The sequence below is a fragment of the Python bivittatus genome, unplaced genomic scaffold (assembly GCF_059951505.1).
Source record: "Python bivittatus isolate LINGU-HERP-01145 unplaced genomic scaffold, Pbiv_v1 ctg000470_np1212, whole genome shotgun sequence".
NCBI lineage: Eukaryota > Metazoa > Chordata > Lepidosauria > Squamata > Pythonidae > Python > Python bivittatus.
Genome location: NW_028277065.1, coordinates 1,142,685 through 1,162,890, shown reverse-complemented (window position 1 = coordinate 1,162,890; position 20,206 = coordinate 1,142,685). Strand labels below are relative to the sequence as shown.

Below are 20,206 nucleotides of genomic sequence, written 5' to 3'. Positions count from 1 at the left end.
GTTTGGACCAGATCAGTCTGGCTCCTTAACAACTCATTTCTTAAAATAAACCATCCTTCACTATAATAAACTGATCCAGCCAGTATAATCACTAGTAGCATTTGACTGGAAAAGGGCATTTTTTCTCTTTGAAGGTGGTTAAAAGGAGTGTAGAATGTTTCTTTCCAGACTGGCTGGTTTCACAGTTTATAGTAATCCAGCAAGACCATTTTCAACAATTCTCTGTTTGATATTTTATGTCACATGATTTCTTTTTGGCCTGCATGGCTTTGATTCATCTTGATGATGGGCATTGTATGTTGAAGACAACTCAGTCAGTATTGTCAAGATGAAGAGGATTTTGTGTCATCTTGCAGACTTTCCTGATACTTGCCATAGCCAAAAGAGGATTCTGCACTCCACAGTACTGAAGCAGCTTCAAAAGTATATTTCTCAACTGAGGTATTACTGACGTGGGTGAGAGCATCATTTGTAGGCAGAGATTAGATATCAGTATTTCCCTCCATCCTTCCTGTCCAATAGAGAATTCAAAAGAAGAAAAATCTGTTGAAGTTTACTTCCTATTGTGAAATTTTGAGAACTTCTGTAGCCTTTTTCTCTGAAAACATTGCTGAAATTTTGGTCTGCATATGGGGGGGGGGGGGGACATGGAGCAGTGATTAGAGTGAATATTCATAGCACCAGAATGTTTATTTTATAATCAAATACTATTCAGGTTTGCATTATTCAGGAGGCTATCATTCTTTTAGTCTACATTTCCTGCATTACATTATTTTATTCATCAATACTACATAAAAAAACATCCTTCTCTTCTCTTCTCTTCTCTTCTCTTCTCTTCTCTTCTCTTCTCTTCTCTTCTCTTCTCTTCTCTTCTCTTCTCTTCTCTTCTCTTCTCTTCTCTTCTCTTCTCCCCTCCCCTCCCCTCCCCTCCCCTCCCCTCCCCTCCCCTCTCCTCTCCTCTCCTCCTCTCCTCTCTTTCTCTTTCTCTTTCTCTTTCTCTTTCTCTTTCTCTTTCTCTTTCTCTTTCTCTTTCTCTTTCTCTTTCTTTCAACACAATTGTATTAACCACTACCAGCACTTGTTATGTCCCCATCCTACCACATGGACCTTGAACATATTTTTATTTCAGGTGGAAAGAAGGTATCAGTGTATTTCTTTTATGAAGAGACTGTCTTGTCAGTTGGAAACATTTAATACTGTGGCCATGTGTTGCTAGTCAGATATACATACATACATACGTGTGTGTGTGTGTGTGTGTGTGTGTGTATGCTATTGACTGTTATAATAAAATTGTCCAAGCAAGTCAGTTTCTTAGCCAATTATGGTAAATTATTTCTATACTGGGTGATGTGTTGTTTTGGCTATTTATGTTTTCTGGTGATAGACTGTAATAACCTGTTTGTATATTTCATATAAGTAAGGACTGAAAATTGTTCAAGTCTCCTTTCAAACTATACACTAAAAATTTCAATTGCCCTAGAATGGAAAGGCTAACCAAAATCGAGTGCTGACTTTCTTGTCTGACTTGGATTTGAGGATACATATTTTACATAAGAATAGATTATAAGTTTTAGGTCTACACATGCTTTGAAAATGATCTGAGAGAAGATTGGGAGGGGAGAAGAAAAGATAAAGATACTTTAAGAGTCACTTCCAGCTAATGCAGAAGCCTGAAAAAAGACATGGCTGCTTTAACAATACAGTGCTTATGGACCTGAAATGTCCAAAGAGCTTCCTGCAAATCCTTCTTGAAGCTTGGAAATGCCTAATTTTAACTTTTCTTTTCTTCTTCTAGATGCTATACCTCTTAACAAAATGGACAATATATCATCTCCTTCAGATTTTCTGCTCCTTGAATTCTCAACAGTCTGGGAATTACAGATTCTGTATTTTCTTCTCTTCCTGATACTGTATCTGGCAATTGTATTAGGGAATCTTCTAATTATTTCTGCTGTTATTTCTGATCATCACCTTCACACCCCCATGTATTTTTTCCTGATGAACCTGGCCATTCAGGACCTTGGCTCTGTTTCAACTATTATCCCCAAATCCATGGGCAATTCTTTCATGAACACTAGAAACATTTCTTACCCCGGATGTGTGGCTCAGGTTTTCTGTTTTGTGTTCTTTGTTGGATCTGATTTCTTTCTCCTGACAGTCATGGCATATGATCGCTATGTTGCCATTTGCAATCCACTGCAATATGAAGTGGTGATGAATAGGCAAGCCTGTACCCAAATGGTGCTTTGTGTTTGGCTAACTGGAATTTTCTATGGAGCAATGCACACTACAGGCACATTTGCAGTCCCTTTTTGCTCCAATGCTGTCAATCAGTTCTACTGTGAAATCCCACAGTTACTAAAGCTGTCCTGCTCTGACTCATACCTCGCTGAAATTGCTATTCTGGCAATCAGTGCTATAATAGAGCTGGGTTGTTTTGTCTTTATCATCATAACATATGTGCTGATCTTTACAACAGTGCTGAGAATCCCTTCTGTTCATGGAAGACAGAAAGCCTTTGCTACCTGCCTTCCACACCTCATTGTATTTTCTATATTTATATTCACTGGGTGGTTTGCCTACTTAAAACCACCTTCTAAAACTCCATCTGGTTTGGATTTGGCATTGACTATGATATATACCTTCATCCCACCTCTGTTGAATCCAGTGATCTATAGCATGAGAAACAAAGAGATCAAGGTTGCCTTAACAAAATTATTACTTTCAGCATCTTCTTCTATGGAAACCTATTTCAATTTTACCATATCACAGTGAGTTTTGCATTGGCCTAATCTCATATAATGATTTTTTTTATCCCGCCTTTATTATTTTTATAAATATCTCAAGGTGGTGCGCAAACCTCCTCTTATAAGAGGAGAGGTTCCTCCTCTTATTTTCCTCACAATTTCAGAGAAATTAAGTATATTTTAACCAAGAGATCACCAAAATTTAGGCAAAACCATGGCAGGGCATGCCACAGTATATATATGGTTCAATTTCATTAGGTAATCTCTGGTTCTAATATCTTGGGAAGAGGAAATTCTCCTTGTCTACCTTACCCCATGTATAATTTTGTACACCTCACCCATGTCCCCTCTCATTCATTTCCTTTCTAGACTAAAAAGCCCCAAATGTCATAGCTTTTCCTCATAGGGAAGCAGCTGCAAATCCTTGACTATCTTAGTTCATCATCAAATCGTCCCTCAATGGATGTTCACAGCAGTTAAGCTCTTTAAGAAGTTCCCAACAGGTTCCTCAAAGCACCTTTTCCCCTACAGATTCAAAGCACTTCACAGCCCTAATATCTGTTATCCTTAAGAATTTCTGTAACTCAGATTTATTATTGTTCCAGGGTAAAAAGGCTTCTGAATTTTTAGGGGAAACTGACATGTTCCTACACAAAACCCTATACTATAGTAACTCCACTGGGAGTAACTGCAAATTTTTCTTTCTTTCTTTCTTTCTTTCTTTCTTTCTTTCTTTCTTTCTTTCTTTCTTTATTTATTTATTTATTTATTTATTTATTTATTTATTTATTTATTTATTTATTTATTTATTGTTTATCAAACTTATATGGCAGCCCATCTCACACAAGTTGACTCTGGGCAGTGTGAAATCTTTAAAGTGCCTCTTTATATCCAGAAGAACATTTGAAGTGGAACAAATTGTACTGGTGAGATTATCTCATCCCTCTATGAAGTGAAATGTGGATCTTTAGAGTCCATTTCCCATATTTAATAGCATTTTTAAGAGGCAGGGTAGAATTGAATGGGGCTACATCACAGATGTATCAGTATAAGGGGTTTCTGTCCTTCCTAGGATTTCATAGAGGGCTGTGTGGACCAGGTGAAATTGATTTAGACTGACACTTCAGTCCAAACTGATGATTCAAGCTGAATCAAAATGTTATTTTTTTTTCTAAATTACTTTGGGGGGAAAAAGAATTTTAACTTGATTCTGTTTAGCTAGAAATGAAATAGCTGAACTGATGCTCTATTTAGCCCTAGTTTCTTTTTAAATGAGTTGATTTATTGATTCATTTTATACTGCACTATGGTTTTCATTTATTTCTTATCTCCAAACTGAAATTGAAGAGGCTCCTGAGTATACAGTAAATTAAATAGGGTTGAGAGGTCACAAAGTAAATATGCAGTGATAAAAAATGTCAACTCTGCATTTCCAAAACTTAGGGAACAAACAAATGCATTAGAATATTATTCATTCTTTAATTGAAACGTTCTGAATCATATTTTCTCTTTTTTGCTCCCTTGGTCCTATTTCAAGTTCTAACATGAGAACCTTGCTTGTCACCTAAAGTCCTCTGAAGCAAGTTTGTAATAAATGAGAGATGATGAGACTCCACTGCCTCCAGGTTAGGGTTGGATTTCATGGAGGACATTTAATTTTTTCCCCCAATTCAGAAGACAGATAAAGTTTCACAGTATATAAACAAAGAGCAGGCCCCATTCCATTCTAGCACTGAAGATGTTACCTAGCTGGGTAAGGAAACATTTGCAAGAAAACAACCAAGCTCAGAGAACCCAAGGACTCCATAATGAAATTGAATTCTGGAAGAATCAGGACAAACAGATTTTTTTTTTTTAACATAACATGCAATTCAAATTTGGGATGTGTTACCACAAGGTATAGTGATGGCTGGCTTCAAAAAAAGAGTTGAAACAATTCATGGAAGTCATGGGGATTAATGGCTATTAGTGTGATGGAATATAGTAGAGACCCAGATTCTCAGGAAGGAGGGAGCACATTCCAGAAAGAAAAAGGGGGAGGCAAGAGGCAACATAATCCAGAGCAGGAGCATGGGAGGAAGAAGAGACTTAAGGTAGCCACTCCCTAGGTTCTCCCAGAATATATCTATTAGGTTAGCATAGTACAGATTTAGTCTGGCAAGACTGTCTGTATGCTGTAAGTAATAAAGAACTGAAGTTGGCTGGATTGTTTCCCTGTTGTTCTTGGACTGGGTCTGACAATTAGCCTTGATAGCAGTATGACTGCTTTTAAAGGTCATCTGTTAGGAGACTAGTGGGCTTCCTCATACAGTTGGTTGACCACTGGGAGAACAGACTGCTAGACTAGGTGGACCAGGTGTCCAATCTATTGCTTACGTTCTTATGTAATCCATTACCTATACTGCCTATAAGGTTGCCTATATTGCCTGTGGTCCCTTAACCATGCTGTGAATGTGGGACAGGACATAGTCATGGAGAACCACAGACTATTGGTAAGGAGTCGTGCAAGGATTAGAAGGAAGTGGTACAGCCTTTACACTAATTTACATTAACCAGTGGATGTGGTCCAATGTCATACTTAGGCCCAGCCATTCTATGATAGTAAATGTAGCCACGGTTTAGCTTTCCTTACAAGTATTAAACATGAATAGTCATCCTGTTTCTGATCAAAAACCTTCTGTAGTTTATTTATTTATTTATTTATTTATTTATTTATTTATTTATTTAATTTGTCCCCGCCCATCTCCCCACAATGGGGGACTCTAGGCGGCTTACAACATACTAAAAAACATGAATACAGTTAAAAGTTATAAAACCAAACATTAAAAAATAAAAAAGCTAAAAAATCCAAGAGGCCACTGGGGCCACAGCATAGCACTAAGGGGCCAGCCAACCCCAATTCTGATTTCTTCCCTCACTGCCCCAGGCCAGATGGCAGAGCCATGTCTTTAAGTCCCTCTGAAAGGCCTGGCGTGAGGGGGCCTGTCTCACCTCCAGGGGCAAGATGTTCCAAAGGGTGGGGGCCACAGTTCCTTTTTGTGTAGTGATCTTCTTGATCATTCTTGCTTTAAATTTAAAAGGCTAAGTATATGGAGTTAAAGAATTAAAACCAGAATAAATAATGATGCTTTCTTAGGCACAGATAGCATCCATATTGCTACAAGAAAATATGTAGAAGACTGCAATCCAAAACTTCATTGTTGCAATGGAATCTCATTGGAAAACCTTTTCTTCACCAGTTAAAAAGAAGTTTCTTTTTTCATAAACATTAATCATAGACTTTCCCACTTCTTAATTAAATATTTAATAGTAAGTGCTGAGGCATAGAAACAGTTTTAACAGAGTACTGTTGAGTACAGAGTAGTGTCAGTTTTCATTCATTACCCTTTCATCACCAGCATAACAAGAGACAACAATGGGGAAGAGAACACTCCAATCTACTTTTCGATTGCTGTAGATATTCTATAATATCTATATCTATATCTGTCTGTCTGTCTGTCTGTCTGTCTGTCTGTCTGAGGTCTATCTATGTGTACTGATAATGTTACCAAGTCGGGTAATGATATGTCTGCAAGCAAACAACCAAGGTCAGAGAGCACCAAGGGCTCTACCTATCTTCCTTTCTCTATCTCTATCCTGCTATCTCTTTCTCTATGTAATCTATCTAACCATTAGCTATCTATCTCAGACATTTCTCTCTGACACCATGACTCAAAGAAATGTGTTTTCTTTTCAATATCAAAATTATATGCTTCATGTCATATAATAATGTGAAAAAATGCTTTAAGAATTTTCCATAAGACATGACTACTCATTTCTGAAAAATGCAAAACATCCAAATACACTAAGGTACTAAAAATAAACTGGAAAAAAAATTTAAATCCTTCAAGGGTAGGACAGGGGACCAAAAAAGTCAAGGTAGAGGATGTGCCCATGTAATTAAAGCTCTACCATTTTTGTATGTGTGTTGCAAGCACTATCTTGATGTTTCTGAGTCCCCTATGGGTGTCCCTGGTTTGACCTCTGGTGACAATATGATACATGAAGGTAGTTTCCTTCAAAAAATAAAAAAGTGATTTTTCTATTGCCAATTCCTCCTCCTCCTCTTCCTTCTCCTTCTCCTTTTTCCTATTCTACAGTCTTGGTTTACCTTGGAGGTATTTCATCCAAGCATAAAAGCCTTGCCTTACTTCACCTCTCAACGGCTTTTGATACCATCAACTATGGTATCCTTCTGGACCAACTCAGAGAATTGGGGGTGGGTGGCACAGTATTGTGCTGGTTCAACCCCTTCCTCCAGGATTGGTCCCAGTCAGTGGTATTGGGGAGGAGAGATCCCACCCCACCCCCTGCTATGGGGGGTGCTGGAGGTCAGTGCTGTCACCTCTCCTATTTAACAACTACATGAGACCACTGGGTGTCACCATCTGTCGCCATGGGGTGAGGTAACATCTATATGCTGATGATACTCAATTGTACATCTCCACCCCTGGCAACTTAAGTGATGCTGTGGACATCCTATCTCTGTGTCTGGAGGGTGTGAGGATCTGGATAGGGAGAAATAGGCATCAACTGAACCCTGGCAAGACTGAGTGGCTTTGGGTTTTGAGCCCCTCTGGTTCTAGGATTTTACCATCTTTGGTATTGGATGTGGTCACAGTACCCCAAACAGACCCTGTGCACAATCTGGAGGTCCTTCTGGACTCATGATTCCTGCTTGAAGAGCAGGTGGGAGTCATGGCTAACCGGGCCTTTGCACAACTTCATATTGTGCTCCAGTTGCACCCATTCCTAGAACAGAGAGACTACTCATGGTGACTCATGCCCTAGTCTCCTCCTGGATAGACTACTGCAATTTGCTGTACATAGGGCTGCCCTTGAAGAGTATGTGGAAACTTCAGCTGGTCCAAAATGCAGCGGCAAGAGCAGTTATGTGTGTTTCTAGTAGAACATACATTACACCTCTGCTTTGCAAGCTGAATTGGTTACCAGTTTGTTTCCGGGTCCAATTCAAGGTGCTGGTGTTGATCTTTAAAACCCTTCATGGCATGGGTCTGGGCTATCTGAGGGACTGCCTCTCCTCAATTTCATGTGCCTATCCAGCAGATCCAGCAGAAAGGGCATGTTACAGGTCCCATCACCTAGGAAGCTACATTTGATGGCCTTTTCTGCTGTGTTGCCTGTGCTGTGTAATCTCCTCCCCCTGAAATAAGGTTAGTCTTGTCATTATTGAGCTTCTGGAGGTCCATTAAGACTTGGTTATGCCAGCAGGCCTGGGGACCCCAGGGGATGGGGCAATTAGTGAGGTGGCTCTCTTATCTTTAATAACCTTTTATTCCTTGTTTTATTTTTATTGTTATATTTTAATATATTTATTGACTTCTTTCAGTCTTTTTGTATGCTGCTCAGAGTCACTAATGGTGAGGTGGGTGGCTATATAAATTGGTTTAATACATAAATTAAAAAAAAAGTTAAGTATAAACAATACAGATAATAAACACATAACGTTGAATCTGTAATGGACTTGTAGCAACCAAGTACTAACCAATGCTAATAAGTGCTTAGCTTTTTTAAGATAAGCCAAGATAGGATGGGTATTACTGGAGTGTTATTTGGAATCTTGTTAAATATTCCCAGTTTTTAAATCCAAGCTATTTCCACAGTCTCTACTACAGCTCTTCACATGCAACTCTGTAGTATTTAGCCAAGAAAAGAAACAAGCAAAAAGCAATTATGCATTTGTCACAAGGACTTTAATTTTAAAACTGAGGTGAGCACAGATATTATCTTGTGTTCCAATCAAAGCAGCATGAAAGGCCAGTATACTTGCTGTAGAGGTTAAAGGCAGTATGAACATGCTTTAATCACATTGCCATACCTACCTGGACTTAGGGCTGGTAAAGTAAACTAGGCTCCTGAGAAATGGGCCCCTTGAGCATAATTACAAACATCCTATAGAAAATATTCTGTTGTTATCTAACATTTTCACATCAAAGAAATTCAATTGAAGAGCATTTCACTCTATCATGAATACTGCCACAGGTACAAGTGAAAAGGGTCTGAAGTTTGACCTCCTATTACAAGCTCTGAAGTCTAAAAAGCAGAATGGAAAATAAGTCAAGAGTCAGTGAGTTCCTTCTGCATGGATTCCCTGATACTGAGGCGGTACAGATAGTCCACATCATTGTTTTTTTAATAATTTATTTGGTAGCCCTCATTGAAAATCTCATCATCATCACTGTCATTGTTTATAGTCACCAGCTCCATTCACCCATGTATTTTTTTCTAGTCAATCTATCCTTGCAAGATCTTGGCTCCATCTCTGTTACAGTTCCAAAGTCCGTGCTGAATTCCTTGATGAACACTGAAACCATTTCTTACTCTGGATGTCTCTGCCAAGTTTTCTTCCTTGTTTTCTTCATGCTGTCTCACTTCTTTCTCCTCGGTGTCATGGCATATGATCGTTATGTAGCCATCTGCAATCCTTTGCGTTATGAGATGGTACTGAACAAGAAAGCCTGCATCCGAATGGCAACCAGTGCATGGATGGGTGGCCTGTTTCATTCAATGCTCTATGCAGGAAATGTATTCACAGTGGAGTTCTGCTCCAGAATCATCCATCAGTTCTTCTGTGAAATCCCTCAGTTGCTTAAGATCTCTTGCTCTGACTCTTTTGTTGCAGAAGAACGAGCACTCATTTTTGGTTCTTGTTTAGGGTTCACTTTTTTTGCTCTAATTGTGTTTTCATATCTTAAGATTTTTAGAGCAGTTTTCCAAATACCATCTACCCAAGGGAAGCAAAAGGCCTTCTCTACCTGTTTACCTCATCTCATAGTCATTTGTCTGTTTCTGGTAAGTGGTACTTTTGCATATCTGAGACCCACACCCAGCTCCCCATCAATATCAGATCTCTTGATTTCTATGTTCTACTGTGTGGTGCCACCAGTGATGAATCCACTGATCTACAGCATGAGGAACAAGGAACTCAAAATGGCATTTTGGAAGCTGGTTCTCAGTATTTTTCCCCACAGCTTACAGAAATATTCCTAGTTATGTGTATTTTAGTATAATCTTTCAATTTCCTGGCCCTTTTGAAGTATGCCTCAACTTCAATGGGTGAATTAGTCTTATGTATATTAATAAAGATTTGATTTGGTGGATTAGGTTTTCTCTTTGTGAAATTGATGGAACTATAATGGTTGTATGTAGCATTAAAACTAGTAAATTAAAGTTAATTATGGTTTTACAGAAGCATCTAGCATTAAATTTTGTGATATAACATAAAGAAATAGAGCTAACAATAAACATTTTTAAATTACTTATATACCTTTTTTGTTTAACGGAGAAATGCCATCTATTCATTATTATTTAAATTATTTATAATTTCTTGCAATAGAGAAAATATATCTCAGATTATGCCTCCATTTATATATGTATCTTTAAATATATTTTAAAATGGCTTTTATACTATACTCTTTTATACTGTACACTTTTTTTTAAAGGAGTTACACATTTTCACTGATTCATTCATTTTAATTAAATTTGTATACCTGTCAAGAAGTGCTATTAAGTGGAAAAAATATTCTCGCATGTAGAAAGCAGGTAGAAGAGTTACTTTTATGTATCCATAACCCTCTGATTTTTGTGATAAAGCTTTTTGGGACTCTTGGTTGTTTGCAGTGTTATCTGTAGCAGCCCTTTTCGTATGTTTCTAGACATGGAGGTGTACTTCCATAATTTAGTTAGTCATTCTTCTGAAGAGGGATCAAAGATTTTTTCCCCCCCCCTAATAAAAGGCATATTTTATCCTTGCGACTGGAGTGATTTACCAATGGTAAAACATCTTGTACCAGCTCTCTCTGAGTATAATATTAAAAGTAAATTCAATGTACTTTTCCAGTGAAATTGCTACTGTTGCATCTCTACAATTGTATTTGAATTATGCATCCCTTTAATCATACCATCTGACTTGTTTGAGTTCTCAGTTGTATTTCACTAGTAAATTATACATTGTTCCTAACAAGTGCTCAGTATTATATCTTATAAGATTTTCAAATTCAGTCACATTTCTTAAAGTTCCCCTTTTTCCATAGTTCTTTTGTTTTTGTGCTGCTTATTTTAAAGTATTGGAATCAATTAAGTGTAGAAGAGCATTGTGTAATAAGATGCAGACTATAAATAGCTGTTGGTATATGTTTCCAAGTTGGTAAATAATAATTATTAAATAGATCTTTATTGTCTTGTCAAAAGTTCATAAATATTTTACCTCGTTAGAGGTAGTATTAAAGCCTGTTAATCGATAAACAAATTGCCTTTCATCTGCATTCATGTTACACGTCAGCATTTGAGTTTTGTATTTATTGATTCAGTAACTTCGGCTGCTGCTGCTTAATACCAGGTCAGTTAACAACAAGGCCCCCCTCATATGTGACTTGATCACTGAGGAGGGGGCAGACCTCGCATACATTACTGAGACCTGGCTGGGACCCGGGGGGTGCCCCTCTCAGAAATGTGCCCAGTTGGGTTCTTGGTGTGGTACCAGCTGAGAGGCCAGGCCAGGGGAGGAGGGGTGGCTCTTGTGATCCAGGAATCTCTAGTGGCCTTCAGGGGCATTGCTCCACAAGTTTCTGGCTGTGAGACACTGTTTATTAGGTTGGGCACCTGTGAACAGTTGGGAGTTCTGCTATTGTATCAGCCTCCCTGCTGCGTGGCAGCCTCCCTTCCTGAGCTGCTGGAGGCCATCTCGGGGCTGGTGGTGGAGTTCCCCAGGCTTATGGTTCTGGAGGGCTTCAAACTACCATCCCTGGGGCAGTCCTCGGAGGTGGCTCGGGAGCTCATGGCTACCATGGCAGCCATGGGCCTGTCTCAAATTGTGTGGGACCCAACCTGAGACAGTGGCCACATGCCGGATTTGGTTTTCTTGTCGGAGCAATGGCAAAGTGATCTGAGGGGAGATCTACAGCTTTCCCCGTTGTTGTGGTCAGATCACATCCTGGTGACCCTAAGTTTCTCCTATACCACCCCCCTCTGCAGGGAGGCCGGACCCATGCGAGTGGTCTGCCCCCAGTGCCTGATGGACCCATCAGGGTTTCAGAAGGAGCTGGGGGATATTCCCACGGATCTGCTGCACAGTCCAGCAGAGGCCTTGGCTGCTGCCTGGAATAGAGAAGGAGCCGGGGCCTTGGACAGGATCACGCCTATGTGACCTCTCTTGCCACATCGGCCTGACACTCCCCGTGGTTCACGGAGGAGTTGAGGGTGCTGAAGAGATATCTGGAGTGCCACTGGAGGCTGAATCCAACCAAACACAGGTTAGAGCTGCTATCAAGGCCTACTTGTGGCAATAAGAGCGGCAAGTGCCTCTACTGCTTCACCCTTATCCTGTCCACAGAATGCCGCCTGGTGGCCCTGGTCAGGATCACTAGGTCCCTCCTTGGTAAGGGGGATGTGGGGGTTCATTTGCAGGGCCATGAAGAGGAATTTTCAGAACATCTTCAGGACAAAGTCGCTCGGATTCGTTCCAAGTTAGACTCCGAGCGTGGGGCAGGGTCTGGGGAGATACCAGGGGACTCTTCTTACCCAGTTATCTGGGAATGGTTTGATCCTGTTGCTTCTGAGGAAGTGGACAGGATCCTGGGGACTGTGAAGGCCACCACTTGCCATCTTGACCCATGCCCCTCCTGGCTGGTGAAAGCAGCTTGGGAGGTGACATGTGGTTGGATCCAGGCGATGGTTACTACATCCTTGCAGGAGGGAGTGTTTCCAGCTACTTTTAAGGAGGCATTGGTGCACCCCCTCCTCAAGAAACCCTCCCTGGATCCTACTGTGCTGGACAATTTTCGTCCAGTCTCCCACCTCCCCTTTTTGGGGAAGGTGGTGGCATCACAGCTCCAAAGGGTTCTGGAGGAAAAGGATTATCTGGATCCCTTCCAGTCAGGTTTCAGGTCCGGATATGGAACGGAAATGGCATTGGTCGCACTTATGGATGATCTCTGACGGGAATGGGATGGTGGAAGTGTGGCCATCCTTACTCTCCTTGATCTCTCAGTGGCTTCCGATACCATTGACCACAGTATCCTGTTGGGACAGCTCAGGGAATTGGGGGTGGGTGGCACAGTCTTGTGCTGCTTTGCCTCCTTTCTCCAGGGCCGATCCCAATCGGTGGTGATAGGGAGCGAGAGGTCCCATCCTTGGCCCCTCCTTTGTGGGGTGCCACAGGGTTCAGTTCTCTCTCTGCTCCTTTTCAACATCTACATGAAACTGCTAGGTGAGATCATCCACCATCATGGGATGAGGTATCATCAGTATGCCGATGATACACAATTATACATCTCCATCCCAGGTGAAGTAAGTGATGCCATGGCCATCCTTTCACGACGCCTGGAGGCTGTAAGGGTCTGGATGGGGAACAACAGGCTCCAGCTGAGCCCCAGTAAGACGGAGTGGCTGTGGGTTAATGGCTCCTCTGTATCCAGGATTTTGTCATCTTTGGTGCTGGATGCAGTGACACTGCCCCAGACAGATCCAGTGTGTAATCTGGGGGTCCTCCTAGACTCACGGCTCCTGCTTGAAGAGCAGGTGACAGCCATGGCAAGGAGAGCCTTTGCACAACTTTGGGTTGTGCATCAGTTAGTTACACCCTTTCCTGGATCGGGATGCCCTTCGAACAGTCACTCACACCCTTGTTATCTCCCAGATAGACTACTGCAATGCGCTCTACATGGGGCTACCCTTGAAGAGTAACTGGAAGCTACAGCTGGTCCAGAATGCAGCCGTACGGGCTATTGTTGGAGCCCCAAGGAGGGCCCATGTAATGCCTCTGCTCCACGAGCTGCATTGGGTGCCAGTTTGCTTCCGGGTCCAATTCAAGGTGTTGGTTATCACCTTTAAAGCCCTACATGGCATGGGACCAGGTTATCTAAGGGACTGCCTTTCCCCTATGACTTCAACCCGTCCCACCCGATCACACCGAGAGGGCATGCTTCAGACCCCCTCAGTGAAAGAACTTCAACTAGTAGGGTCCAGAAGGTGGGCCTTCTCTGCAGTAGCCCCTGCTCTTTGGAACGATCTACCCCCAGAGGTGTGATTGGCCCCCACACTCCTGGCCTTCCATAAGGCTTTGAAGACCTGGTCCGGCCACCTGGCCTGGGGTGGGGTGGGAATACCTCAAGCATGGGGATGGCTAGCCCCATAGAGGACTTCTGCCTTCAGCCTCAGATTTTTCATCCTCTTGGTCTCTCCGTTTCCTTTTTAGTAATGTTTTTACTTAAGGTTTTATGTATTTATATATTTTATGTTTTTAAGGTCTGTTGTGAATCACCCAGAGTTCCCCCATTGGGGGAAGATGGGCAGTTGAAAAATTTAATAAATAAATAAAATAAATAAACTTGACACTAAGCCATATTGTTGTATATGTTCCATCAATGCTATTAAATAATCACTAAATTGACTGATCATCAATACAATATTGTCAGTAAATAATTTCAATATATGTTCGTGTATAGTTAATTTGATCCTGAGATTCTATTTTCTTGATATATTTGAATTGCCAGTGGTTCTAATGCTAATAAAATTAGAGAAGGAAGACTGCATTATTGTGAAGTAAGAGAATTCACTACAATTTAGCTCCTTGTTCTTTATAAATACTCTGTATCCATTGAGGAAAAAAAAAATTAGGTCCATGGCCATGTTTTTAAGATCTGAAGACAAAAAATGTTCATTCCAGATGATCAAGGTTTCTCCAAAATAAAAAGATAAAATACAGGTGGACTAATCCATCTTGTCCAGAGATTGTTTAGGACACAGGCAGATCTTTTGTGTATACCTCAGATGAGGCAATGAAGATTCTCATGTCTTCATCTGTAATGGAAAAAGACATAAGACATCAGAACTTGGGCCAACTGATTGGCATTTCTGGAAATGATGACCAAAATCAATTTAAAGTATTCTCAACTAATATTAGTGGCCTGAATAGTCCATTTAAAAGGAATATATATAGAGAGAGAGAGAGACAGAGAAACAGAGAGAGAGAGTAAATAAGTTTATTGTTGTAATCACAAAAACAAAATATAATACAATAAGAGTAAAATAGTAATATTGTAAAATAAATTAATAAAAGTAGTCATTAGATATAAAAAGGTTACCAGAAGATAAAGCCAAAGCTACAACTAAGAACTTAAATATTTCTTTCTAAGTTTCAGTGACAGCAGAGCAAAAATAGCAACTTGGTTGCTGACAGTTGGGGACATGTCTGCAAGAAGGCAAGTCTATTTTTTTGAGGTCCAAGCTCTTGAGTTCACCTACCACTGATAATTTGACCTTGATATCCTTGTAAAGGGGGCAGTGGCAGATATCATGAATGTCCTCCACAAGGACAGAGACATTGTTTGACAAGGTGCTTTCAAAATCTCCCTTTGAGATACATGGAGGGCATGGACTGCAGGCAAAAGGAGGTTAAATCCCTTCTCAGTGAAACACTGGTTCTGTTAACCAGGTACTGGGAGAGGCTTCTATGCTCTTTATAGTGATGGTACCAAGATAAAAATTTGGATGATTGTACTGCAGTGGCATCTTCATTGGCATCCCCTTCAAAAAGCCGAACTCTAATATATATGAATGTGTGTGTGTGTGTGTGTGTGTGTGTGAAAAGAGAAAGCACATATTATATGTTTACAAAAGACACATATTAAAAAAGACAATGAGAATTTCATGAAATACAAATTTCCTGGTCAAACATTTGTGGCCTCCAATTTCCAATTCATTGTTGACTGATGGAGAGGTGGCAGTTTCAACATATGCAATCATAATTCAATAATTGTAAGATTAAATAGAGACATTCCCAGACCATTCCTTTTGCTAAGGAGACTGCCATCAATTTTCCAGAGAAGCAGACCAACATTATCAAACTTTGAAGAAGAGCAGGAAGGTCAACCTTGGTGCACTAGGTGACTGAACAGCCTTTCCACCATTCAGTTAATTCAGGACTTCTGCTACCCAAATTAGAAACTTGTCAGCTGGGGTTGTTGACTTCATCTCCCCTTTTAAAGACTAGAACAAATTTAAACATGGCCAGCTTTGCAGTATTTGATACGTTTAAGAGATATAATATTTTTCTCATTTTTATACTTGGTCACTAAATTGTGCAATATTAAAAATTGTGTGTTTCTTGTACCTCAGCTAGAAATGCTTAGGTATTATTTGGTACTAGATAACAGGCAAAATGGCTAGGAGTCAATTTTCTGCTACTTTTCAAAGATATTTATGTTTAAAAAAAAAATCCCTTCTCATCCCTATGGGTGTTATGTGTCTAAGCTGGACAGAGAACTCTGATGTTGTTCCTGGCATCTGTTGGAGCCACTCTCCCAGCTTAGGAGTCACAGCCTTGAGGGCTTCTACCACCACTGGGACCACTTTGGCCTTTACTTTCCACATCCTCTCTATTTCCTCCTTCAGGCCCTGGTACTTCTCCAGCTTCTCAGACTCCTTCTTCCTGATGTTGTTGTCACTTGGCACTGCTACATCTATCCCCACTGCTTTGTTGGAGTTGCAGACAGGTTTTTTCACATCAGTGAAAGTTTGTAACTTGAAAGTTCATAAGCAGGGGACTGTCTGTATGTTTACAAGACCCACATATTAAAAAAGACAATGGGAGTTTTATGAAATGCACATTTCCTGGTCAAAAATTTCCAATTTATCCTCCTCAATGGAGATGTGGCAGTTTCAATGTATGCAAATCATAACTCAATAATTGTAAAATTAAATAGAGAAATTCCTAATACTTTCCTTTTGTTAAGGAGACTGCCATCAATTTTCCAAAGCATCAGTCCAACATTATCAACCTTTGAAAAGGAGCAGGAAGTTCAGCCTTGGTGCATTAGGTGACTGAAGAGCCTTTCCACCATTCAGTTAACTCAGGACTTCTGCTACCCAAATTAAAAACTTGTCAGCTGGGGTTGCTGACTTCATCTCTCCTTTAACAGACTGGAACAAATTTGAACATGGTCAGCTTTTCAGTATTTGATATGTTTAAGAGATAAAACATTTTTCTCATTTTCATACTCAGTCACTAAAGTCTGAAATATTCATAATTTCATGTACCGCAGCAAAAAATGCTTAGGAATTATTTGGTAGTAGATAACAGGCAAAATGGCCAGGAGACTCTTCAAAGATATTATATATCGATAAAAATATCAATATCCAGGCAAGATACCTGTCTTTTCTGTATCATTTTGAGTCTTCCTCAGCTATTTTGCATACTGTAGTTCCCCAATGTTTTCACTGTCACAGATAACTTAAGTGCTAGGTTATTGTGCTTCCATGGTTGACCTAAGATGGTGGTACTTGGAATTAAAAGAAGGAGTTGAAAATATAGGTGGAAATTTCATGTTTCTAAAAGAAGCCAAATGTGTTATCATACAATCAAGGTTTGAAAATTTGGAGTATCTCAGCATGATGTTTGAGGAAATCTGTTGTTTCATGCATGGAGGTGTTTACACACACACACACACACAGTATATACAGTGTGTGCGCACATGTTTGTGTGTGTGTACACACACATATACACACAGTATGTGTATGTATGTGTGTGTGTATATATATATGTATATGTGTCTGTGTCTGTGTGTATGTGTATGTGTATGTGTATGTGTATGTGTGTGTGTGTGTGTGTGTATATATATATATATATATATATATATATACACACACACACAAAGAAAATTAATATTACAGTCCTAGATTAATCTAGCTAAGAGTAAATAATACTAAATTCAAAGGAATCTGATATCTGAGGACCATAAGAAATTCCAAGAACTAATTTTGAAGACCATAGCACCTATCTAAGCAGAAATTAGAGCACAATATCCCAATGATTTGTGGTAGGAGAAACAAGAAAATTGAATTATAAGACTTCTTTATTTTTTTTTCTTTAAAGGCTTCATCAAAAACCATACTATGGTCACACTGAATTTTCATGATCAACTGTCCCACTGTAGTTCCCACCTGTCAAAAAAATTGGGTATTGTCAACCTCTATTTTTAATGCTCCCACAAAATACACGTTTGAAAAGAAATGATAAATCTCAAGAATGTGCTCATATAAGAATAGACTCAGAATAGAGCCTGAGATCAGCATCTAAATGCACCTGTACAATATATCATGTAAGTATTTCAAAAAAAAAAAAAAATCATCACGAAACTATATAAGTAGCAACAACATCTTCCTCATTTTCAAATAACTATAATGATTTTTAACCATCCACCTCATGAGATAAAATAAGAAAATATATGTTAGAAGAAACTACCATCCCACTCTTAACCATACCCTAAAACACTTTCAAAGGCAGAATTTTAGATTTCTATTACACAAAAACTGGCGGAAAATGATGTAGTGCTTAGCTGTTTTAATGTATCCTCTTCTGCTATCAGGTTTGCAAATTAGCAATACATTCAGCCTATAATTACTCCAAGTTCTGTCTCCCATTCCTGCCTAATATAACTAACATTAGTCCATGTTTATTGCTTATTCTCAGTAGATAGCTATTTGATACACATAAACCAATGGGGATGGAATTGAAACCAGTCAGAACCCTTTCAAGGAGGCTAATAGACAGCAAGATTTCAATGGTTGAGCTCTTCAGGTACATACTATTCTACCTCCAGGGTGCATCCACCATTCAGTGACCAGTATCTAGTCAGGAAATTAGTTCCTTTAAAAGGTGAATTGGAAATCCAAAACTACTTTAGAGAAAAATTCTTTTAAATAATGGTTTGTGTATTTAAAACAAAATGTTTCAGAGGTTTGTTTTTTAAATAGCAATTAAGACATTTAAACTAGATAAATGTGTGTATTGTTGTTGAGGAATAATTTCAAAATGCTTTTCATTATCATTTGTAAGCAGATATATATAGGATTAGTTTCAATTCAAGTTTAATGAGATTAGATTCAATTTATGACACGGTCCTATCCTATATTTTTCCTGGCATCTTAACTTTTCGGAATGTCTTTCCTACATGCAGCTTAAAAGCTAAAAGCATCCTAGGTCTTTTTACTTTACTTTTTTTTAGACTTCCTTCCTTCCTTCCTTCCTTCCTTCCTTCCTTCCTTCCTTCCTTCCTTCCTTCCTTCCTTCCTTCCTTCCTTCCTTCCCTCCTTCCTTCCTTCCTTCCTCCCTCCCTCCCTCCCTCCCTCCCTCCCTCTTTCTTTCTTTCTTTCTTTCTTTCTTTCTTTCTTTCTTTCTTTCTTTCTTTCTTTCTTTCTTTCTTTCTTATAACATTCAAAATAGTATGTGCATGGACAAGTAAAGGCCCTTCTCCATCATCTCTAAATGGACAGATGATATACAAGGAGACCACAATAATAAATCAGTATGCATGTCAGTACATTCTAGGATGGGGAAGTGACCAGTTGGCATTTTAAAAGTCCATATTGAGCACAACGTATCTTTGTATACACAAAAATGTAACATTTAAGAACCAAAACAAAGGCCTGCATGCATCAGATAGCAAAAGGCTACAAAGATCAGAAATGTGCACGCAATGGTTTTCCCTGTGACACTGTATAGAAGTGAAAGTTGGACTTTGAAGAACAGGATAGAAAGAGTATTAATGCTTTTCAACTTTGGTGTTGGAGAAGAGTTCTGAGAATACCATGGATAGCCAAGAAAACAAGTGGATCATAGAGCTAATCAATTAGACTCTGATCTTTAATCATAATAAACTCTATCTCTATCTGTCTATCTAATCAATTAGAATTCAATGCACAATGATCTGTCTTAAATTACCATATTTTGAATGTATTATATTCAAAATTATATTCATAGCGAGCTCTACTGAGAAATTTTAATGCTGGGAACACTGGAAAGAAGGAGAAGAGGAAGACCAGCAGGAAAGTGGATGGATTCAATTACAGTGGTGATAGATGTACTATTAGAATACTTGAAGAGCCAGGTTGGGAACAAATCATACTGAAGAAGGCTTATCTATATGGTCAATGTGAGTCAACACTGTCTTCATGGCATGTAATTATGTATCATCAATTATCCTGATGATGGTATCTGCTTGTACAGGAGGAATCCAATGATCATTGCTGAATAAACTTTTCTGTTTACCTGATGGCCTCCTCTTCCACAACACCCTGGCCTCAGAAGTGGGGCTGAAAGCAGTATTGATAATTTTGGGGGGAAAAGGATTTTGCCCCACTTAACAATTTCATTCTTATCTCACTTCCTTCGCTTTTTTATCACTTTTTCTGTTCCTGGATCTTTAAATAAATTGCATAAAAAATGGATGTGTGCTGTTTGTGATCCGGAAACCATTCCCCTCTCCTAAAACATAAGAGTTAGTGACAGAAACTCCTAGAGCTGGGAGGTTTCCTCAATAATGTTCCAGATTTTAAAAGGGGAGCCCAACCCACTTTATTCAAAATTCATATGGATTTCATCTATCTATCTATCTATCTAT

The 20,206-nt window shown here is 39.4% G+C and overlaps 2 protein-coding genes across 2 annotated transcripts; both read left to right on the top strand.

Moving 5' to 3' along the window:
• The first annotated feature begins 1,797 nt into the window (after nt 1–1,797).
• LOC103059775 (olfactory receptor 14A16-like) lies at nt 1,798–2,775 on the top strand. The gene has a single exon (XM_088143053.1). It carries the CDS (start codon nt 1,816–1,818, stop codon nt 2,773–2,775), a length of 960 nt encoding a protein of 319 aa, XP_087999179.1. The 5' UTR covers nt 1,798–1,815.
• Nucleotides 2,776–8,852: 6,077 nt separating this feature from the next.
• Nucleotides 8,853–9,797, top strand: LOC148215541 (olfactory receptor 14A16-like). The gene has a single exon (XM_088142940.1). It carries the CDS (start codon nt 8,853–8,855, stop codon nt 9,795–9,797), a length of 945 nt encoding a protein of 314 aa, XP_087999066.1.
• Nucleotides 9,798–20,206: the final 10,409 nt, after the last annotated feature.

Coding starts and splice junctions, on each gene's coding strand:
- LOC103059775 (XM_088143053.1), top strand. CDS start 1,816: ATGGACAATATATCATCTCCTTCAGATTTTCTGCTCCTTGAATTCTCA.
- LOC148215541 (XM_088142940.1), top strand. CDS start 8,853: ATGGAAAATAAGTCAAGAGTCAGTGAGTTCCTTCTGCATGGATTCCCT.